At 34.0% G+C, this 24,977-nt stretch overlaps 1 protein-coding gene and 1 long non-coding RNA gene across 4 annotated transcripts in view; both read left to right on the top strand.

Annotated features, from left to right (window-relative positions):
* The window catches only part of LOC145234029 (uncharacterized), a 51,297-nt gene extending 37,256 nt beyond the window's left edge, over positions 1–14,041 (top strand). The window contains exons 1-5 of one of the 3 annotated variants that reach the window (XR_013861249.1): positions 11,379–11,586; positions 11,732–11,752; positions 12,146–12,247; positions 12,582–12,684; positions 13,456–14,041. This is a non-coding gene — a long non-coding RNA (uncharacterized LOC145234029). The other 2 variants (XR_013861250.1, XR_013861251.1) reach the window with 2 other exon arrangements.
* Positions 1–16,568, top strand: part of LOC145234027 (uncharacterized) — a 38,873-nt gene extending 22,305 nt beyond the window's left edge. Inside the window, exons 9-11 of the mRNA XM_080098803.1 lie at positions 10,833–10,934; positions 15,034–15,144; positions 15,479–16,568. Coding sequence (XP_079954929.1) covers positions 10,833–10,934; positions 15,034–15,144; positions 15,479–15,552 — 287 coding nt within the window. The 3' untranslated portion in view covers positions 15,553–16,568. The remainder of the gene's footprint in view (positions 1–10,832; positions 10,935–15,033; positions 15,145–15,478) is intronic.
* The last annotated feature ends 8,409 nt before the right edge of the window (positions 16,569–24,977 follow it).

Genomic DNA, 24,977 nt, shown 5'->3' with positions numbered 1-24,977 from the left:
GGCCAATAAGATATATTAAGAACGACCTGATTTAATCGCGTTAATAGTCTTGCACTCGAAAAAATATGAAGTTCGCTTGTCATTTCCGTTTTGCTTACATGAACGAATTAAAACTTCGCAAGCTATTTCTCAATGCAATTCCGAATTGGCTCGTGAAAACCGTTTAATTTTATCTCATTTCGTTTTCGTTTGATAGCCAGTAAGGTATATTAAGAACGACCTGATTTAATCGCGTTAATAGTCTTGCACTCGAAAAAAAATGAAGTTCGCTTGTCATTTCTGTTTTGCTTACATGAACGAACTGTAACTTTTCAAGCTATGTCTAAATGCAATTCCGAATTGGCTCGTAAAAACCGTTTAATTTTATCTCATTTCGTTTACGTTTTATGGCCAATAAGGTATATTAAGAACGACCTGATTTAATCGCGTTAATAGTCTTGCACTCGAAAAAAATGAAGTTCGCTTGTCATTTCCGTTTTGCTTACATGAACGAACTGTAACTTTTTTAGCTATGTCTAAATGCAATTCCGAATTGGTTCGGTAAAACCGTTTAATTTTATCTCATTTCGTTTACGTTTTATAGCCAAAAAGGTATATTAAGAACGACCTGATTTAATCGCGTTAATAGTCTTGCACTCGAAAAAAAATGAAGTTCGCTTGTCATTTCCGTTTTGCTTACATGAACGAATTGAAACTTTTCAAGCTTTTTCTAAATGCAATTCCGAATTGGCTCGTGAAAACCGTTTAATTTTATCTCATTTCGTTTACGTTTTATAGCCAGTAAGGTATATTAAGAACGACCTGATTTAATCGCGTTAATAGTCTTGCCCCCCAAAAAATGAAGTTCGGTTGTCATTTCCGTTTTGCTTACATGAACGAATTGAAACTTTTCAAGCTATGTCTAAATGCAATTCCGAATTGGCTCGTGAAAACCGTTTAATTTTATCTCATTTCGTTTACGTTTTATAGCCAAAAAGGTATATTAAGAACGACCTGATTTAATCGCGTTAATAGTCTTGCCCTCGAAAAAAAATGAAGTTCGCTTGTCATTTCCGTTTTGCTTACATGAACGAATTGAAACTTTTCAAGCTATTTCTAAATGCAATTCCGAATTGGCTCGTGAAAACCGTTTAATTTTATCTCATTTCGTTTTCGTTTTATAGCCAGTAAGGTATATTAAGAACGACCTGATTTAATCGCGTTAATAGTCTTGCACTCGAAAAAAAAAATGAAGTTCGCTTGTCATTTCTGTTTTGCTTACATGAACGAACTGTAACTTTTCAAGCTATGTCTGACTGCAATTCCGAATTGGCTCGTGAAAACCGTTTAATTTTATCTCATTTCGTTTACGTTTTATGGTCAATAAGGTGTATTAAGAACGACCTGATTTAATCGCGTTAATAGTCTTGCACTCGAAAAACAATGAAATTCGCTTGTCATTTCTGTTCTGCTTACATGAACGAACTGTAACTTTTCAAGCTATTTCTCAATGCAATTCCGAATTGGCTCGTGAAAACCGTTTAATTTTATCTCATTTCGTTTACGTTTTATGGCCAATAAGGTATATTAAGAACGACCTGATTTAATCGCGTTAATAGTCTTGCACTCGAAAAAAAATGAAGTTCGCTTGTCATTTCTGTTTTGCTTACATGAACGAATTAAAACTTCCCAAGCTATTTCTAAATGCAATTCCGAATTGGCTCGTGAAAACCGTTTAATTTTATCTCATTTCGTTTACGTTTTATAGCCAATAAGGTATATTAAGAACGACCTGATTTAATCGCGTTAATAGTCTTGCACTCGAAAAAAAAAATGAAGTTCGCTTGTCATTTCTGTTTTGCTAACATGAACGAACTGTAACTTTTCAAGCTATGTCTGACTGCAATTCCGAATTGGCTCGTGAAAACCGTTTAATTTTATCTCATTTCGTTTACGTTTTATGGCCAATAAGATATATTAAGAACGACCTGATTTAATCGCGTTAATAGTCTTGCACTCGAAAAAATATGAAGTTCGCTTGTCATTTCCGTTTTGCTTACATGAACGAATTAAAACTTCGCAAGCTATTTCTCAATGCAATTCCGAATTGGCTCGTGAAAACCGTTTAATTTTATCTCATTTCGTTTTCGTTTGATAGCCAGTAAGGTATATTAAGAACGACCTGATTTAATCGCGTTAATAGTCTTGCACTCGAAAAAAAATGAAGTTCGCTTGTCATTTCTGTTTTGCTTACATGAACGAACTGTAACTTTTCAAGCTATGTCTAAATGCAATTCCGAATTGGCTCGTAAAAACCGTTTAATTTTATCTCATTTCGTTTACGTTTTATGGCCAATAAGGTATATTAAGAACGACCTGATTTAATCGCGTTAATAGTCTTGCACTCGAAAAAAATGAAGTTCGCTTGTCATTTCCGTTTTGCTTACATGAACGAACTGTAACTTTTTTAGCTATGTCTAAATGCAATTCCGAATTGGTTCGGTAAAACCGTTTAATTTTATCTCATTTCGTTTACGTTTTATAGCCAAAAAGGTATATTAAGAACGACCTGATTTAATCGCGTTAATAGTCTTGCACTCGAAAAAAAATGAAGTTCGCTTGTCATTTCCGTTTTGCTTACATGAACGAATTGAAACTTTTCAAGCTTTTTCTAAATGCAATTCCGAATTGGCTCGTGAAAACCGTTTAATTTTATCTCATTTCGTTTACGTTTTATAGCCAGTAAGGTATATTAAGAACGACCTGATTTAATCGCGTTAATAGTCTTGCCCCCCAAAAAATGAAGTTCGGTTGTCATTTCCGTTTTGCTTACATGAACGAATTGAAACTTTTCAAGCTATGTCTAAATGCAATTCCGAATTGGCTCGTGAAAACCGTTTAATTTTATCTCATTTCGTTTACGTTTTATAGCCAAAAAGGTATATTAAGAACGACCTGATTTAATCGCGTTAATAGTCTTGCCCTCGAAAAAAAATGAAGTTCGCTTGTCATTTCCGTTTTGCTTACATGAACGAATTGAAACTTTTCAAGCTATTTCTAAATGCAATTCCGAATTGGCTCGTGAAAACCGTTTAATTTTATCTCATTTCGTTTTCGTTTTATAGCCAGTAAGGTATATTAAGAACGACCTGATTTAATCGCGTTAATAGTCTTGCACTCGAAAAAAAAAATGAAGTTCGCTTGTCATTTCTGTTTTGCTTACATGAACGAACTGTAACTTTTCAAGCTATGTCTGACTGCAATTCCGAATTGGCTCGTGAAAACCGTTTAATTTTATCTCATTTCGTTTACGTTTTATGGTCAATAAGGTGTATTAAGAACGACCTGATTTAATCGCGTTAATAGTCTTGCACTCGAAAAACAATGAAATTCGCTTGTCATTTCTGTTCTGCTTACATGAACGAACTGTAACTTTTCAAGCTATGTCTAAATGCAATTCCGAATTTGCTCGTGAAAACCGTTTAATTTTATCTCATTTCGTTTACGTTTTATGGCCAATAAGGTATATTAAGAACAATCTGATTTAATCGCGTTAATAGTCTTGCACTCGAAAAAAATGAAGTTCGCTTGTCATTTCCGTTTTGCTTACATGAACGAATTGAAACTTTTCAAGCTATGTCTGACTGCAATTCCGAATTGGTTCGTGAAAACCGTTTAATTTTATCTCATTTCGTTTACGTTTTATGGCCAATAAGGTATATTAAGAACGACCTGATTTAATCGCGTTAATAGTCTTGCACTCGAAAAAAAATGAAGTTCGCTTGTCATTTCTGTTTTGCTTACATGAACGAATTAAAACTTCCCAAGCTATTTCTAAATGCAATTCCGAATTGGCTCGTGAAAACCGTTTAATTTTATCTCATTTCGTTTACGTTTTATAGCCAATAAGGTATATTAAGAACGACCTGATTTAATCGCGTTAATAGTCTTGCACTCGAAAAAAAAAATGAAGTTCGCTTGTCATTTCTGTTTTGCTAACATGAACGAACTGTAACTTTTCAAGCTATGTCTGACTGCAATTCCGAATTGGCTCGTGAAAACCGTTTAATTTTATCTCATTTCGTTTACGTTTTATGGCCAATAAGATATATTAAGAACGACCTGATTTAATCGCGTTAATAGTCTTGCACTCGAAAAAATATGAAGTTCGCTTGTCATTTCTGTTTTGCTTACATGAACGAATTAAAACTTCGCAAGCTATTTCTCAATGCAATTCCGAATTGGCTCGTGAAAACCGTTTAATTTTATCTCATTTCGTTTTCGTTTTATAGCCAGTAAGGTATATTAAGAACGACCTGATTTAATCGCGTTAATAGTCTTGCACTCGAAAAAAAATGAAGTTCGCTTGTCATTTCTGTTTTGCTTACATGAACGAACTGTAACTTTTCAAGCTATGTCTAAATGCAATTCCGAATTGGCTCGTAAAAACCGTTTAATTTTATCTCATTTCGTTTACGTTTTATGGCCAATAAGGTATATTAAGAACGACCTGATTTAATCGCGTTAATAGTCTTGCACTCGAAAAAAATGAAGTTCGCTTGTCATTTCCGTTTTGCTTACATGAACGAATTGAAACTTTTCAAGCTATGTCTGACTGCAATTCCGAATTGGTTCGTGAAAACCGTTTAATTTTATCTCATTTCGTTTACGTTTTATGGCCAATAAGGTATATTAAGAACGACCTGATTTAATCGCGTTAATAGTCTTGCACTCGAAAAAAAATGAAGTTCGCTTGTCATTTCTGTTTTGCTTACATGAACGAATTAAAACTTCCCAAGCTATTTCTAAATGCAATTCCGAATTGGCTCGTGAAAACCGTTTAATTTTATCTCATTTCGTTTACGTTTTATAGCCAATAAGGTATATTAAGAACGACCTGATTTAATCGCGTTAATAGTCTTGCACTCGAAAAAAAAATGAAGTTCGCTTGTCATTTCTGTTTTGCTAACATGAACGAACTGTAACTTTTCAAGCTATGTCTGACTGCAATTCCGAATTGGCTCGTGAAAACCGTTTAATTTTATCTCATTTCGTTTACGTTTTATGGCCAATAAGATATATTAAGAACGACCTGATTTAATCGCGTTAATAGTCTTGCACTCGAAAAAATATGAAGTTCGCTTGTCATTTCTGTTTTGCTTACATGAACGAATTAAAACTTCGCAAGCTATTTCTCAATGCAATTCCGAATTGGCTCGTGAAAACCGTTTAATTTTATCTCATTTCGTTTTCGTTTTATAGCCAGTAAGGTATATTAAGAACGACCTGATTTAATCGCGTTAATAGTCTTGCACTCGAAAAAAAATGAAGTTCGCTTGTCATTTCCGTTTTGCTTACATGAACGAATTGAAACTTTTCAAGCTTTTTCTAAATGCAATTCCGAATTGGCTCGTGAAAACCGTTTAATTTTATCTCATTTCGTTTACGTTTTATAGCCAAAAAGGTATATTAAGAACGACCTGATTTAATCGCGTTAATAGTCTTGCCCTCGAAAAAAAATGAAGTTCGCTTGTCATTTCCGTTTTGCTTACATGAACGAATTGAAACTTTTCAAGCTATTTCTAAATGCAATTCCGAATTGGCTCGTGAAAACCGTTTAATTTTATCTCATTTCGTTTTCGTTTTATAGCCAGTAAGGTATATTAAGAACGACCTGATTTAATCGCGTTAATAGTCTTGCACTCGAAAAAAAAATGAAGTTCGCTTGTCATTTCTGTTTTGCTTACATGAACGAACTGTAACTTTTCAAGCTATGTCTGACTGCAATTCCGAATTGGCTCGTGAAAACCGTTTAATTTTATCTCATTTCGTTTACGTTTTATGGTCAATAAGGTGTATTAAGAACGACCTGATTTAATCGCGTTAATAGTCTTGCACTCGAAAAACAATGAAATTCGCTTGTCATTTCTGTTTTGCTTACATGAACGAACTGTAACTTTTCAGCTATGTCTAAATGCAATTCCGAATTGGCTCGTGAAAACCGTTTAATTTTATCTCATTTCGTTTACGTTTTATGGCCAATAAGGTATATTAAGAACAATCTGATTTAATCGCGTTAATAGTCTTGCACTCGAAAAAAATGAAGTTCGCTTGTCATTTCCGTTTTGCTTACATGAACGAATTGAAACTTTTCAAGCTATGTCTGACTGCAATTCCGAATTGGTTCGTGAAAACCGTTTAATTTTATCTCATTTCGTTTACGTTTTATGGCCAATAAGGTATATTAAGAACGACCTGATTTAATCGCGTTAATAGTCTTGCACTCGAAAAAATATGAAGTTCGCTTGTCATTTCTGTTTTGCTTACATGAACGAACTGTAACTTTTCAAGCTATGTCTGACTGCAATTCCGAATTGGCTTGTGAAAACCGTTTAATTTTATCTCATTTCGTTTACGTTTTATGGCCAATAAGGTATATTAAGAACGACCTGATTTAATCGCGTTAATAGTCTTGCACTCGAAAAAAATGAAGTTCGCTTGTCATTTCCGTTTTGCTTACATGAACGAACTGTAACTTTTCAAGCTATGTCTGACTGCAATTCCGAATTGGCTCGTGAAAACCGTTTAATTTTATCTCATTTCGTTTACGTTTTATGGCCAATAAGATATATTAAGAACGACCTGATTTAATCGCGTTAATAGTCTTGCACTCGAAAAAATATGAAGTTCGCTTGTCATTTCTGTTTTGCTTACATGAACGAACTGTAACTTTTCAAGCTATGTCTGACTGCAATTCCGAATTGGCTTGTGAAAACCGTTTAATTTTATCTCATTTCGTTTACGTTTTATGGCCAATAAGGTATATTAAGAACGACCTGATTTAATCGCGTTAATAGTCTTGCACTCGAAAAAAATAAAGTTCGCTTGTCATTTCCGTTTTGCTTACATGAACGAACTGTAACTTTTTTAGCTATGTCTAAATGCAATTCCGAATTGGCTCGTGAAAACCGTTTAATTTTATCTCATTTCGTTTACGTTTTATAGTTAATAAGGTATATTAAGAACGACCTGATTTAATCGCGTTAATAGTCTTGCACTCGAAAAACAATGAAGTTCGCTTGTCATTTCTGTTTTGCTTACATGAACGAACTGTAACTTTTCAAGCTATGTCTGACTGCAATTCCGAATTGGCTCGTGAAAACCGTTTAATTTTATCTCATTTCGTTTACGTTTTATGGTCAATAAGGTGTATTAAGAACGACCTGATTTAATCGCGTTAATAGTCTTGCACTCGAAAAACAATGAAGTTCGCTTGTCATTTCTGTTTTGCTTACATGAACGAATTAAAACTTCGCAAGCTATTTCTCAATGCAATTCCGAATTGGCTCGTGAAAACCGTTTAATTTTATCTCATTTCGTTTTCGTTTTATAGCCAGTAAGGTATATTAAGAACGACCTGATTTAATCGCGTTAATAGTCTTGCACTCGAAAAAAAATGAAGTTCGCTTGTCATTTCTGTTTTGCTTACATGAACGAACTGTAACTTTTCAAGCTATGTCTAAATGCAATTCCGAATTGGCTCGTAAAAACCGTTTAATTTTATCTCATTTCGTTTACGTTTTATGGCCAATAAGGTATATTAAGAACGACCTGATTTAATCGCGTTAATAGTCTTGCACTCGAAAAAAATGAAGTTCGCTTGTCATTTCCGTTTTGCTTACATGAACGAACTGTAACTTTTTTAGCTATGTCTAAATGCAATTCCGAATTGGTTCGGTAAAACCGTTTAATTTTATCTCATTTCGTTTACGTTTTATAGCCAAAAAGGTATATTAAGAACGACCTGATTTAATCGCGTTAATAGTCTTGCACTCGAAAAAAAATGAAGTTCGCTTGTCATTTCCGTTTTGCTTACATGAACGAATTGAAACTTTTCAAGCTTTTTCTAAATGCAATTCCGAATTGGCTCGTGAAAACCGTTTAATTTTATCTCATTTCGTTTACGTTTTATAGCCAAAAAGGTATATTAAGAACGACCTGATTTAATCGCGTTAATAGTCTTGCCCTCGAAAAAAAATGAAGTTCGCTTGTCATTTCCGTTTTGCTTACATGAACGAATTGAAACTTTTCAAGCTATTTCTAAATGCAATTCCGAATTGGCTCGTGAAAACCGTTTAATTTTATCTCATTTCGTTTTCGTTTTATAGCCAGTAAGGTATATTAAGAACGACCTGATTTAATCGCGTTAATAGTCTTGCACTCGAAAAAAAAATGAAGTTCGCTTGTCATTTCTGTTTTGCTTACATGAACGAACTGTAACTTTTCAAGCTATGTCTGACTGCAATTCCGAATTGGCTCGTGAAAACCGTTTAATTTTATCTCATTTCGTTTACGTTTTATGGTCAATAAGGTGTATTAAGAACGACCTGATTTAATCGCGTTAATAGTCTTGCACTCGAAAAACAATGAAATTCGCTTGTCATTTCTGTTTTGCTTACATGAACGAACTGTAACTTTTCAAGCTATGTCTAAATGCAATTCCGAATTGGCTCGTGAAAACCGTTTAATTTTATCTCATTTCGTTTACGTTTTATGGCCAATAAGGTATATTAAGAACAATCTGATTTAATCGCGTTAATAGTCTTGCACTCGAAAAAAATGAAGTTCGCTTGTCATTTCCGTTTTGCTTACATGAACGAATTGAAACTTTTCAAGCTATGTCTGACTGCAATTCCGAATTGGTTCGTGAAAACCGTTTAATTTTATCTCATTTCGTTTACGTTTTATGGCCAATAAGGTATATTAAGAACGACCTGATTTAATCGCGTTAATAGTCTTGCACTCGAAAAAAATGAAGTTCGCTTGTCATTTCTGTTTTGCTTACATGAACGAATTAAAACTTCCCAAGCTATGTCTGACTGCAATTCCGAATTGGCTCGTGAAAACCGTTTAATTTTATCTCATTTCGTTTACGTTTTATGGCCAATAAGATATATTAAGAACGACCTGATTTAATCGCGTTAATAGTCTTGCACTCGAAAAAATATGAAGTTCGCTTGTCATTTCTGTTTTGCTTACATGAACGAACTGTAACTTTTCAAGCTATGTCTGACTGCAATTCCGAATTGGCTTGTGAAAACCGTTTAATTTTATCTCATTTCGTTTACGTTTTATGGCCAATAAGGTATATTAAGAACGACCTGATTTAATCGCGTTAATAGTCTTGCACTCGAAAAAAATAAAGTTCGCTTGTCATTTCCGTTTTGCTTACATGAACGAACTGTAACTTTTTTAGCTATGTCTAAATGCAATTCCGAATTGGCTCGTGAAAACCGTTTAATTTTATCTCATTTCGTTTACGTTTTATAGTTAATAAGGTATATTAAGAACGACCTGATTTAATCGCGTTAATAGTCTTGCACTCGAAAAAAAATGAAGTTCGCTTGTCATTTCCGTTTTGCTTACATGAACGAATTAAAACTTTTCAAGCTTTTTCTAAATGCAATTCCGTATTGGCTCGTGAAAACCGTTTAATTTTATCTCATTTCGTTTACGTTTTATAGCCAAAAAGGTATATTAAGAACGACCTGATTTAATCGCGTTAATAGTCTTGCCCTCGAAAAAAAATGAAGTTCGCTTGTCATTTCTGTTTTGCTTACATGAACGAACTGTAACTTTTCAAGCTATGTCTGACTGCAATTCCGAATTGGCTCGTGAAAACCGTTTAATTTTATCTCATTTCGTTTACGTTTTATGGTCAATAAGGTGTATTAAGAACGACCTGATTTAATCGCGTTAATAGTCTTGCACTCGAAAAACAATGAAATTCGCTTGTCATTTCCGTTTTGCTTACATGAACGAATTGAAACTTTTCAAGCTATTTCTAAATGCAATTCCGAATTGGCTCGTGAAAACCGTTTAATTTTATGTCATTTCGTTTTCGTTTTATAGCCAAAAAGGTATATTAAGAACGACCTGATTTAATCGCGTTAATAGTCTTGCCCTCGAAAAAAAATGAAGTTCGCTTGTCATTTCCGTTTTGCTTACATGAACGAATTGAAACTTTTCAAGCTATTTCTAAATGCAATTCCGAATTGGCTCGTGAAAACCGTTTAATTTTATCTCATTTCGTTTTCGTTTTATAGCCAGTAAGGTATATTAAGAACGACCTGATTTAATCGCGTTAATAGTCTTGCACTCGAAAAAAAAATGAAGTTCGCTTGTCATTTCTGTTTTGCTTACATGAACGAACTGTAACTTTTCAAGCTATGTCTGACTGCAATTCCGAATTGGCTCGTGAAAACCGTTTAATTTTATCTCATTTCGTTTACGTTTTATGGCCAATAAGGTATATTAAGAACGACCTGATTTAATCGCGTTAATAGTCTTGCACTCGAAAAAAATGAAGTTCGCTTGTCATTTCCGTTTTGCTTACATGAACGAATTAAAACTTTTCAAGCTATGTCTGACTGCAATTCCGAATTGGCTCGTGAAAACCGTTTAATTTTATCTCATTTCGTTTACGTTTTATAGCCAATAAGGTATATTAAGAACGACCTGATTTAATCGCGTTCAATAGTCTTGCCCTCGAAAAAAAATGAAGTTCGCTTGTCATTTCCGTTTTGCTTACATGAACGAATTAAACCTTTGCAAGCTATGTCTAAAAATTCGAAAAATTTTATCTTAAAAGTTGAGACTGTTTTTGGTCGTTTTGTTGCAAAATTATGAAGATCAAAGACAAAATCGTTTGGTAACTCGTTTTTGGAATAATATTCTAAAAGTTTGAGTTTCAATTTAACTTGGAAACATTGTCTGCCGATGACTCAGTTTTCAGTTTACTAAGAAAAAACTTTGATTTCACTTCTAAATGTCTTTTTGTATTCTTATTACAGGCGTCCAAATTCGCCAAATGACACATACATACAGACATTTGAATCATAGCTTGGATTTACTGACAGATTCTTTTCTTTGTGAATGCACCCCTACATTATACGGTATTTGGTTTTGCTCTATAAGGACATTAAAAAAGCACTGGTTTTAGGTATCAACTTTTTTGCAAATGATCAATTACCATGATAGTGAGTTTTTTTGTCATCATAAAATCTTTTTCACCTGCGGTGATAGACTAGAATGGCATACATAATTTTGTTGTTTACAACTAGCCTACATTGCTGTACTGCTTATGTTTGGCCCGGAAACAAATTTTCATGGTCAAGTGTAGCTGATACTTGCCACAAAATATTCTTGAGTATTATAAGCTTGGTAAAGCTGCATGTACCTTTTAAACTTTGATTTCACTTTTAAATGTCTTTTTGTATTCTTATTACAGGCGTGCAAAGTAGCCAAAGGACGCATACATACAGACATTTGAATCATAGCTTGGTATTACTGACAAATTCTTTTCTTCATGAATGCACCCTTACATTTATATGGTATTTTGTTTTGCTCTATAAGGACATTAAAAAAGCAATGGTTTTAGGTATCAACTTTTTTGCAAATGATCAATTACCATGATAGTGAGTTTTTTGTCGTCATGAAATGTTTTTCATAGGGGTGATAGACTAGAACAGTGCTCTTCAATCTTTTTTGGTGTTGTGAACCCTTGAAGTTGTTGTGACGAACTCATGCACCCTGTTTACTTAAAAGGTAAACTGAGATAAAAAGCGATATGAAAAATTGTTATGCATATCATTTTGTCAAATAAATCCAAGCATATGTTCGCAAATTTTCTATGAAACATTGGCGAAAAAATCATCACTCAATATTCAAACATCACCCGATTGCAACACAGACACTATCAAACTGGACACAGGTATAAACCATGGAAAAAGTTTACCTTGGTGTTGTACATGAGTTGAAACCTACATCTTTTTTCTAATATCTTCTAAGTCAAATATTAATGGTTCATTAAAAGTTTGTGATGCACCCTTGTATACTTTTTCGTACTGGTGCACCCCATGCATGTTTTGGTGCACCTTGCACACCGGTTGAAGAGCATTGGACTAGAATGGTGTACATAATTTGTTGCCTATAACTATCCTGCATTGCTGTGCTGTTTATGTTTGGCCCGGAAACAAATTTTTATGATCAGGTGTAGCTGACACTTGTCTCACAATATTCTTGAGAACTATATGCTTGGTAAAGCCACCTGTGCATTTTAAACTTTGATTTCACTTCTAAATGTCTGTTTGTATTCTTATTACAGGTGTGCAAAGTAGCCAAAGGACACATACATACAGACATTTGAATCATAGCTTGGATTTACTGACAGATTCTTTTCTTCTGAATGCACCCCTACATTTATATGGTATTTGGTTTTGCTCTATAAGGACATTAAAAAAGCAATGGTTTTAGGTATAAACTTTTTTGCAAATGATCAATTACCATGATAGTGAGTTTTTTGTCATCATGAAATCTTTTTCACCGGGGGTGATAGACTAGAATGGCATACATAATTTTGTTTTTTATAACTAGCCTGCATTGCTGTGCTGTTTATGTTTGGCCCGGAAACAAATTTTCATGGTCAAGTGTAGCTGACACTTGCCACAAAATATTCTTGAGAACTATAAGCTTGGTAAAGCCACATGTGCATTTTAAACTTTGATTTCACTTCTAAATGTCTTTTTGTATTCTTATTGCAGGCGTGCAAAGTCGCCAAAGGACACATACATACCGACATTTGAATCATAGCTTGGATTTGCTGACAGATTCTTTTCTTCATGAATGCACCCTTACATTTATACGGTATTTGGTTTTGCTCTATAGGGACATTAAAAAAGCAATGGTTTTAGGTATCAACTTTTTTGCAAATGATCAATTACCATGATAGTGGGTTTTTTGTCATCGTGACATCTTTTTAACCAGAGGTGATAGACTAGAATGGCATACATAATTTTGTTGTTTATAACTAGCCTGCATTGCTGTGCTGTTTATGTTTGGCCCGGAAACAAATTTTCATGGTCAAGTGTAGCTGACACTTGCCACAAAATATTGTTGAGAACTATAAGCTTGGTAAAGCCACATGTGCATTTTAAACTTTGATTTCACTTCTAAATGTCTTTTTGTATTCTTATTGCAGGCGTGCAAAGTCGCCAAAGGACACATACATACCGACATTTGAATCATAGCTTGGATTTACTGACAGATTCTTTCCTTCGTGAATGCACCCCTACATTTATACGGTATTTGGTTTTGCTCTATAGGGACATTAAAAAAGCAATGGTTTTAGGTATCAACTTTTTTGCAAATGATCAATTACCATGATAGTGGGTTTTTTGTCATCGTGACATCTTTTTAACCAGAGGTGATAGACTAGAATGGCATACATAATTTTGTTGTTTATAACTAGCCTGCATTGCTGTGCTGTTTATGTTTGGCCCGGAAACAAATTTTCATGGTCAAGTGTAGCTGACACTTGCCACAAAATATTGTTGAGAACTACAAGCTTGGTAAAGCCACATGTGCATTTTAAACTTTGATTTCACTTCTAAATGTCTTTTTATATTCTTATTACAGGCGTGCAAAGTAGCCGAAGGATACATTTGCTAAACCCAGGGGTTCCGCATCTTTTTCTTCGCTGTAAGTTTTAAAGCTGTGTAATTGAAACCCGTCATAAAACATACTTTCGGATTTGCACTCTTTGAGCCACATGTGAGTATAGTACTGGGATTGTGTCTTTCCGTTTTTCATTTCTGGGTTAATGTGTTGGTCTCAGAAGGTAACATTTGATAAGACATATTACATTTAAATTCCAGTCGTTATTTTTATGTTTTGATTCAAACAGGCTAACTTATGTAGATATAAACCCCTATCCTTTCAGCACCAATTGTTGTTTCTACTTTGTATTTGTAGCCTAATTGCTGTATATGTTTATTAGTGTGTCCCTTGATTTCACAAACCTTCCTGCTTGAAAATATTTGACATTGCATCGCTTCAGACAGTAAGGTTGCTGAAATAGTTTTATTAGAAGATGTGTTTTGTAGAAGGCATGCTTCCAGTAAATGAAATGTTATTTTTTAGTCGATACTATTTTGTATGTTTTCGCCTGTGTTCAAAATCTGTTGCATGTTTTTGGCGTGAATAAAGTTTTCTTCTAGATTGATCAGTGTTGTTTTGCATTTTGTAAAGTATCTCTTGATTATGTTTGCGTTGTTTCTTGAGAAGGCAAACAGAGATTGATTTAAACATAGAATAAAAGGAGTCCATAAAATCACATGTAACCGCTGAGATTTGTCAAAAATGTTTGTTTACAAGCTTTTTGTGGAAATTTGTTCACGCACTAACGACCATGTCATGAAAAGTGATACCATTAAAAAATACTTTGTTATCAATTGCGGCATGAATTTGGGGACAAAATTGCACTTTTAGAGTTAAAATAATATTTTGTGTTTTAATTTGCCGAAGATGTTCAAAAACTTTATTAGTGAAGTTTTCTGAATCTAATTAACGTGACGCAATAATTCATGAGTTTGCCAAATATGATTTCAGTGGTTAGTTATGACGTAACATTTTTTCAGAAGTTTCCAGTGCCGAAATTGAGCTACTGCTTGCTATGTCCGATTTTGTTTTGTGCCAATCAATGGGTAATAAATTCCTTTTTTAAAAATTGATCGCGTGATGACGTTTTGCCGAATGCAAACTCAAGTATAGAAGTGTCGTTTCATTGGCCTAAGAACGATAGTAGATTGCGTCTTTTTGCTGCAAAAGTGATTTGCAAGTTAAACTTTTACGCCTCGATGGAATAGCAAGTTCAGGAGTTCGTTAATATGCATTTATGTTCGAAAAATGTTGAGCGCGAAACATATTTATTGAACAACTGTGAAAATAAACATTGCGTCATCAGCGATCAGCTGTTTGTAAACAGACGTGGCGAAAAATTTTATCTTAAAAGTTGAGACTGTTTTTGGTCGTTTTGTTGCAAAATTATGAAGATCAAAGACAAAATCGTTTGGTAAGTCGTTTTTGGAATAATATTCTAAAAGTTTGAGTTTCAATTTAACTTGGAAACATTGTCTGCCCATGACTCAGTTTTTCAGTTTACTAAGAAAAAACTTTGATTTCACTTCTAAATTTCTTTTTGTATTTTTATTGCAGGCGTCCAAATTCGCCAAATTCGCCAAATGACACATACATACAGACATTTGAATCATAGCTTGGATTTACTGACAGATTCTTTTCTTCGTGAATGCACCCCTACATTATACGGTATTTTGTTTTGCTCTATAAGGACATTAAAAAAGCAATGGTTTGAGGTATCAACTTTTTTGCAAATGATCAATTACCATGATAGTGAGTTTTTTGTCATCGTGACATTATTTTAACCAGGTGTGATAGACTAGAATGGCATACATAATTTTGTTGTTTATAACTAGCCTGCATTGCTGTGCTGTTTATGTTTGGCCCGGAAACAAATTTTCATGGTCAAGTGTAGCTGACACTTGCCACAAAATATTGTTGAGAACTACAAGCTTGGTAAAGCCACATGTGCATTTTAAACTTTGATTTCACTTCTAAATGTCTTTTTATATTCTTATTACAGGCGTGCAAAGTAGCCAAAGGATACATATGCTAAACCCTGGGGTTCCGCATCTTTTTCTTCGCTGTAAGTTTTAAAGCTGTGTAATTGAAACCCGTCATAAAACATACTTTCGGATTTGCACTCTTTGAGCCACATGTGAGTATAGTACTGGGATTGTGTCTTTCCGTTTTTCATTTCTGGGTTAATGTGTTGGTCTCAGAAGGTAACATTTGATAAGACATATTACATTTAAATTCCAGTCGTTATTTTTATGTTTTGATTCAAACAGGCTAACTTATGTGGATACAAACCCCTATCCTTTCAGCACCAATTGTTGTTTCTACTTTGTATTTGTAGCCTAATTGCTGTATATGTTTATTAGTGTGTCCCTTGATTTCACAAACCTGCCTGCTTGAAAATATTTGACGTTGCATCGCCTCAGACAGTAAGGTTGCTGAATTAGTTTTAATAGAAGGTGTGTTTTGTAGAAGGCATGCTTCCAGTAAATGAAATGTCATTTTTTAGTCGATACTATTTTGTATGTTTTCGCCTGTGTTCAAAATCTGGTGCATGTTTTTGGCGTGAATAAAGTTTTCTTCTAGATTGATCAGTGTTGTTTTGCATTTTGTAAAGTATCTCTTGATTATGTTTGCGTTGTTTCTTGAGAAGGCAGATAGAGATTGATTTAAACATAGAATAAAAGGAGTCCATAAAATCACATGTAACCGCTGAGATTTGTCAAAAATGTTTGTTTACAAGCTTTTTGTGGAAATTTGTTCACGCAATAATGACCATGTCATGAAAAGTGATACCATAAAAAAATACTTTGTTATCAATTGCGGCATGAATTTGGGGAAAAAATTGCACTTTTGGAGTTAGAATAATATTTTGTGTTTTAATTTGCGGAAGTTGTTCAAAAACTTTATTAGTGAAGTTTTCTGAATCTAATTAACGTGACGCAATAATTCATGAGTTTGGCAAATATGATTTCAGTGTTTAGTTATGACGTAAAATATTTCGAGAAGTTTCCAGTGCCGAAATTGAGCTACTGCTGGCTATCTCCGATTTTGTTTTGTGCCAATAAATGGGTAATAAATTCTTTTTTTTTAAATTGATCGCGTGATGACGTTTTGCCGAATGCAAACTCAAATAAAGAAGTACCGTTTCATTGGCCTAAGAACGATAGTAGATTGCGTCTTTTTGCTGCAAAAGTGATTTGCAAGTTAAACTTTTACGCCTTGATGGAATTGCAAGTTCAGAAGTTCGTTAATGTGCATTTATTTCCGAAAATTATTGAGCGCGAAACATATTTATTGAACAGCTGTGAAAATAAACATTGCGTCATCAGCGATCAGCTGTTTGTAAACAGACGTGGCGAAAAATTTCATCTTTAAAGTTGAAACTGTTTTTGGTCGTTTTGTCGCAAAATTATGAAGATTAAAGACAAAATCGTGCTTTTGCTTTTGCTGCCTGATAAGAAGTCGTATTTTGGTAAAAGTTAGTTTCAAAATTTTTACATATTTAATGAGAAAAATAACGGCCCTAGTAGACATAAAAAGCAACTTGCCTCAATATCACTGATGTGGGCATGAGCATTTGCAGAAGCAGTTATAAAATAATAAACCATGTTGCATTTACATCTATTTGAGCTTTTATTTTTATGACTAAATTTATGAACAGATCCATGCATATTGTTTAATATATTTTAACATTAATTATTTTGAACTTACAATTGGATTCTTGCAGAGGTTATGAAGTGCTTGCGATGTCAGTAGATGTCTACAACATGTGGCTGCATCTTGTATTTTCTAATCACTCACTTGTTATAACTGATGTGATGGATTTTGAAAAATCAAATGTCACTTCAGTTTCCAGGTTTCACAGCTCGTGTGTCTAGGAAATCAAGGTTTGTCTTTGTAACATACATATATTGAAGTTACATCACTAAAAAAATTATATTTCATCACAAAAGACAATTGTAAACAATAAATGTTATTAATCGGGACACACTGCTCTTCGATATCCAAAATACTTAAAAACAGTGACTGATCATTTTTTAGTGATTTTTTTGTAATGTTAAATGTGCTCAAAAAAAGCATCATCAGTTTCTGTACCCCTCACATCCATGGAGATCATTACATAATTCATAACAAAAAGTATATAGGCTTATGTCAATAGACATACTATAACTATTCAAATATCATCAGTAGTGGCTGAAAATGAATGAAATGTTGTAACGTCAGCTGCTGTAATCATGTCTCATGAGTGTAAATTGTCTGCTCCACACTAATTATAACAGTGGAATTATAAATGTAAACCAAATTCAGAAAAGTCTTTCTGATTTAATTTATTTAGTCAAATTCTTGTTTTGTTTTTGTCACTGATTTAAATCACTGGGGCACAAAACCCTGTTTACATGTAATAATAGTTTCTTCCTTATGGTGTTTTTGCAGACTCTTTCTGATTGTGCTGAGTCAGCTGTTTTGTTTCGGTTTCAAATGACGGCAGAGTCAGGATTTGGAAAATCGATGACCAAACATGTGTACGAACCTTATATATTGTGGCTGTTTGTAGGATATATGTATTGAACGAGCAATAAGTTAGTTATTAAATATTTGTAGGTTCTGAAACACACAATTCTATTGGAAAGTATGGAGAAACACTTCACGGACACTAAAACATCGTTTGAAGCACGTTGAATTTCTGTTCATAATGACGGCAAACACATGTGGTTGGCGACAGGAGTGGGAGTATCCAGCAGTGTGTATTCAACATACTTCCTAATTCAATTTGTAGTCATCTTTATGTCTGGGCACATTGGGGAATTCTGCACACAATTTAACACTCTATCATAAATATGCATCAGTAATTTCATCGCTGGTTTCTAGGCTGCACCTATTTTAGCTTGTTTTTCCAAGCCACAGTAAATTTGGAATTTGGTTTTAAGTTGTTATTTTGGATTTGTTTTTTTGTAATCCTTAAGACTAAATAGTTTTGCGTTTTTTATGACAACCAATCATTTGTTTTTAGTGTGTACGACCTTATGACGTTTAAGAGGATATCATTTATTTTGTCACACGACGGGGATATATTAAGCATGGATTATTCTCACTGTGGTTCGATGCTTGCAAGCGCGAGTAGAGATCGATGTGTTCACATGTTTACTGATGATTCTATTCCGTCCATTTGGCTAATTCGACCCAGTTGACACAAAATGTAAATTCAATGCACTAAGTATCATTTACACGAACTACAATAAACTGCATTAAAACGCTGGAATTTAAATCATACAAGTAAACAAGGGTAAATTTGGAAAATGAAACAGGCATGTTTAAGTGATTTGCCTTTGAACCAAATGTGTCACATTTAAAAATCTGACTTTTTTCCGAACCTTTCTTTGTACATTGCATTTTGCTTTGCCTAAGCTTTTTTAATTATATATATATATATATCAGTCACAGTGAAAGTGTCCAGTTTTCAGCTGCATTTGTTTTTGTGATTTTTGTGTTTTAGTCTCATTATGTTGTTTAACAGAGAGCATAGTTGTTTAATCTTGATGCTGACAATTCTTGGTCTAAATCAGATTTATAATTACAGTTTCGACTAATGAGCTGTGGAACAGACAAGTCTCTTTACTACTACAACTGACATCAGTTGAGAACAACATTACATTGAGAAACACTCGATGGCTGAAATGGACATTGTTGAGTAAGCAAATCCACAAAATTTTAAACCCAGCCATTCTAATTGTGGATTTTATTCATCGATGATTCAGTGCTAGTTGCGTGCAGCTGCAATTTAACCGAATATGACATCTTTGGTGCAAAACGCTTGTTGCAACCTCGTGTGTTGATAAAAACATCTATGTCCTCCCGTACACCACAGGTCAGTGTTGGTTTGCATTTGTTGAGAAAATTGAAAAGCAATTTGCAGTTATACAATATTAATAAGCATTTCCACTTAATTCAATCAAACATGTTTTATTCATGTCAAATGACTAAATGTATGTCTAGCAAATTTACTCATGGTAGGAATTTCACAATACTGGCCTTTTACAAGTTTGCATTTTTTCTGCATCAGTTTTTAAATTGCTTTAATGTATTTGCAACTGTTTTTCCAATTAACATTTTTAACAAGAATCTTTTGTTTGTCTCGCAGGAGATTGTGTTTGCATGATCAGCCGGCATTCAGAGGTAGCGGTTGCTCTCACTTTCGACCACAACTCTCACTTAATCTCTGCATCTGCCGACAGTTGCATATTTGGGCAGACATTTAGCCATCGGGTGACAGAAGAGCTCAAACAAAGCCAGAAAGGTGCCACCTTCATGCCTGGAAGTCCAGATTTGAATAAAACCTCATATTTTGCTACAAACGACTAGTTCACATAGGAAATAATCGATGATTCGACGCATCCTAGTAATGTTGACATCCCGTTCAGTGATGAGTTTGACGACACTTCAACTTTCACATTTCACAACAATCCGGGTAATGTCTGTTGCTGCGGTTTCCAAATGATTTGTCCGTTAGTTGAGGTGTTTGCAGAGTTGCTTTGGTAATGATCCCAGAAAATATCCTGCATTAAGAAAGATATTATTTATGTTTTCTGAAATAATTTTATTTTATCACATATTTAAACTTATAATCGTTTGTTGTATCTTGATTTTTGTTCCTTGATTTAAACAGAATGACCACTGTTTTGGCTGGTTTGATATGTTACTATTATCATATTTATTGACATTCAGAATACACTTTTTTTATTATGATTCCTTTATTGTTTTTCTTATTACACACATCAGTACAAACTTCATTATGCAAATTTAATTTGTAAAGAAGTGTCAACATTTTTATGCATTTTGCTGGTTTGTATTTATTTTGTTTGGCTTTTTAAGAACTTACAATTGCTTTTTCAGATGCTGAGCAACAAAATGCTGATGAGTCATTGTTGTCAAAGTGAGTGACTAAGCAGTTGTCCAACGATGAGTCAGGGTTACCTTTACCTGAACTGGGGAAATGGGAGATAAATTACACAAAGAAAAGGTGGGATGTTGGGATTTAACTTTACAAATATGTGACAGACTAAAAACTTTGACAAGCCTGAAGTCGTCCACTGTTTTATTTAGACATATATATTTCACCTAAGTAATAGACAGTGTTAGTTTCTAAAAACAACTAAGTCACATTGCTAAGCTGTTTATGTTTGGCCTGGAAACCAATTTTCTTAGGCAAGTGTAGGCTGACCCTTGGGGCTAAATATTTTTGACTAGTAAATGCTTGGCAAAGCCACATATACATTTTAAACTTTGATTTCATTTCTAAATGTCTTTTTGTATTCTTATTTCAGGCTTGCACAGTAGCAGAAGGACACATACATACCAACATTTGAGTCATAGCTTGGATTTACTGATGGATTATTTTCTTTGTCCCCCCCCCCCCCCCCCACACACACACACACACTTTTATCTGGTATTTTCAAGATTATCCACCAGAGCATTGATGGTTTAATGTGTCGGGTATGCAATTTTTTTACAGCAAGTGTTTTGTGTTATGGCAAAGTACGGAAACCCCTGGTTTTGCACCTTTTTCTTCACTGTAGGTTTTTAAAGCTGTTTAATTGAAGCCGGTCATAGAATATACTTTACAAATTTACACTCTTTAAGCCATGTGTGCGTATAGTGGGATTGTGTCTTTCCGTTTTTGATTTTGGGTGTAATGTGTTGGTCTCAGAAGGTAACATAAGATAAGACATGTTACATTTAAATTCAAGCTGTTATTTTTATGTTTTGATTCAAACAGGCTAACTTATGTAGATATAAATCCCTATGTTTTTTGCACCAATTGTTAAAGTTGTTTCTACTTTGTATTTGTAGCCTAATTGCTGTATATGTTCATTAGTGTGTCCCTTGATTTCACAAACCTTCCTGCTTGAAAACATTTGACATTGCATCGCCTCAGACAGTAAGGTTGCTGAAATAGTTTTAATAGAAGATGTGTTTTGTAGAAGGCATGGTTCCAGTAAATGAAATGTCCTATTTTAGTGGATCCTATTATGTATGCTTTCGCTTGTGTTCAAAATCTGGTGCATGTTTTTGGCGTAAATAAAGTTTTCTTTTAGATCCTTCCGTGTTGTTTTGCATTGTGTAAAATATCTCTTTATTATGTTTGTGCTGTTACTTGATAAGGCAGACAGAGATTTATTTAAACGTAGAATAAAAGGAATCCATAAAATCACATGTAAACGTTGAGATTTGTCAAAAAATGTTTGTTGACAAGCTTTTTGTGGAAATTTGGTCACGCACTAACGACCATGTCATGAAAAGTGATACCATAAAAAAATACTTTGTTATCAATTGCGGCATGAATTTGGGGAAAAAATTGCACTTTTGGAGTTATAATAAAATTTGGTGTTTTAATTTACCGCAGTTGTTTAAAAAATTTATTAGTAATGTTTTCTGAATCTAATTAACGTGACGCAATAATTCATGAGTTGGCCAAATATGATTTCAGTGGTTAGTTATGACGTAACATTTTTTCAGAAATTTCCAGTGCCGAAATTCAGCTATTGCTGGCTATCTCCGATTTTGTTTTGTGCCAATGAATGGGTAATAAATTATTTTTCCTAATAATTTGACCGCGTGATAACCTTTTGCCGAATGCAAACTCAAATAAAGAAGTAACGTTTCATTGGTCCAAGAACGATAGTAGATTGCGTTTTTTTGCTGCACAAGTGATTTACAAGTTAAACTTTTACGCCTTGATGGAATTGCAAGTTCAGAAGTTCGTTAATGTGCATTTATTTCCGAAAATTATTGATCGCGAAACATATTTATTGAACAGCTGTGAAAATAAACATTGCGTCATCAGCGATCAGCTGTTTGTAAACAGACGTGGCGAAAAATTTTCATCTTTAAAGTTGAGACTGTTTTCGGTCGTTTTGTCGCAAAATTATGAAGATTAAAGACAAAATCGTGCTTTTGCTTTTGCTGCCTGATAAGAAGTCGTATTTTGGTAAAAGTTAGTTTCAAAATTTTTACATATTTAATGAGAAAAATAACGGCCCAAGTAGACATAAAAAGCAACTTGCCTCAATATCACTGATGTGGGCATGAGCATTTGCAGAAGCAGTTATAAAATAATAAACCATGTTGCATTTACATCTATTTGAGCTTTTATTTTTATGACTAAATTTATGAACAGATCCATGCATATTGTTTAATATATTTTTACATTAATTATTTTGAACTTACAATTGGATTCTTGCAGAGGTTATGAAGTGCTTGCGATGTCAGTAGATGTCTACAACATGTGGCTGCATCTTGTATTTTCTAATTACTCACTTGTTATAACTGATGTGATGGATTTTGAAAAATCAAATGTCACTTCAGTTTCCAGGTTTCACAGCTCGTGTGTCTAGGAAATCAAGGTTTGTCTTTGTAACATACATATATTGAAGTTACATCACTAAAAAAATTATATTTCATCACAAAAGACAATTGTAAACAATAAATGTTATTAATCGGGACACACTGCTCTTCGATATCCAAAATACTTAAAAACAGTGACTGATCATTTTTTAGTGATTTTTTTTAATGTTAAATGTGCTCAAAAAAAGCATCGTCAGTTTCTGTACCCCTCACATCCATGGAGATCATTACATAATTCATAACAAAAAGTATATAGGCTTATGTCAATAGACATACTATAACTATTCAAATATCATCAGTAGTGGCTGAAAATGAATGAAATGTTGTAACGTCAGCTGCTGTAATCATGTCTCATGAGTGTAAATTGTCTGCTCCACACTAATTATAACAGTGGAATTATAAATGTAAACCAAATTCAGAAAAGTCTTTGTGATTTAATTTATTTAGTCAAATTCTTGTTTTGTTTTTGTCACTGATTTAAATCACTGGGGCACAAAACCCTGTTTACATGTAATAATAGTTTCTTCCTTATGGTGTTTTTGCAGACTCTTTCTGATTGTGCTGAGTCAGCTGTTTTGTTTCGGTTTCAAATGACGGCAGAGTCAGGATTTGGAAAATCGATGACCAAACATGTGTACGAACCTTATATATTGTGGCTGTTTGTAGGATATATGTATTGAACGAGCAATAAGTTAGTTATTAAATATTTGTAGGTTCTGAAACACACAATTCTATTGGAAAGTATGGAGAAACACTTCACGGACACTAAAACATCGGTTGAAGCACGTTGCATTTCTGTTCATAATGACGGCAAACACATGTGGTTGGCGACAGGAGTGGGAGTATCCAGCAGTATGTATTCAACATACTTCCTAATTCAATTTGTAGTCATCTTTATGTCTGGGCACATTGGGGAATTCTGCACACAATTTAACACTCTATCATAAATATGCATCAGTAATTTCATCGCTGGTTTCTAGGCTGCACCTATTTTAGCTTGTTTTTCCAAGCCACAGTAAATTTGGAATTTGGTTTTAAGTTGTTATTTTGGATTTGTTTTTTTGTAATCCTTAAGACTAAATAGTTTTGCGTTTTTTATGACAACCAATCATTTGTTTTTAGTGTGTACGACCTTATGACGTTTAAGAGGATATCATTTATTTCGTCACACGACGGGGATATATTAAGCATGGATTATTCTCACCGTGGTTCGATGCTTGCAAGCGCGAGTAGAGATCGATGTGTTCACATGTTTACTGATGATTCTATTCCGTCCATTTGGCTAATTCGACCCAGTTGACACAAAATGTAAATTCAATGCACTAAGTATCATTTACACGAACTACAATAAACTGCATTAAAACGCTGGAATTTAAATCATACAAGTAAACAAGGGTAAATTTGGAAAATGAAACAGGCATGTTTAAGTGATTTGCCTTTGAACCAAATGTGTCACATTTAAAAATCTGACTTTTTTCCGAACCTTTCTTTGTACATTGCATTTTGCTTTGCCTAAGCTTTTTTAATTATATATATATATATATATATATATATCAGTCACAGTGAAAGTGTCCAGTTTTCAGCTGCATTTGTTTTTGTGATTTTTGTGTTTTAGTCTCATTATGTTGTTTAACAGAGAGCATAGTTGTTTAATCTTGATGCTGACAATTCTTGGTCTAAATCAGATTTATAATTACAGTTTCGACTAATGAGCTGTGGAACAGACAAGTCTCTTTACTACTACAACTGACATCAGTTGAGAACAACATTACATTGAGAAACACTCGATGGCTGAAATGGACATTGTTGAGTAAGCAAATCCACAAAATTTTAAACCCAGCCATTCTAATTGTGGATTTTATTCATCGATGATTCAGTGCTAGTTGCGTGCAGCTGCAATTTAACCGAATATGACATCTTTGGTGCAAAACGCTTGTTGCAACCTCGTGTGTTGATAAAAACATCTATGTCCTCCCGTACACCACAGGTCAGTGTTGGTTTGCATTTGTTGAGAAAATTGAAAAGCAATTTGCAGTTATACAATATTAATAAGCATTTCCACTTAATTCAATCAAACATGTTTTATTCATGTCAAATGA

The sequence above is a fragment of the Phallusia mammillata genome, chromosome 6 (genome assembly GCF_965637545.1).
Source record: "Phallusia mammillata chromosome 6, kaPhaMamm4.hap1.1, whole genome shotgun sequence".
Classification (NCBI taxonomy): domain Eukaryota; kingdom Metazoa; phylum Chordata; class Ascidiacea; order Phlebobranchia; family Ascidiidae; genus Phallusia; species Phallusia mammillata.
This window is presented reverse-complemented; position numbering and strand designations above follow the sequence as displayed.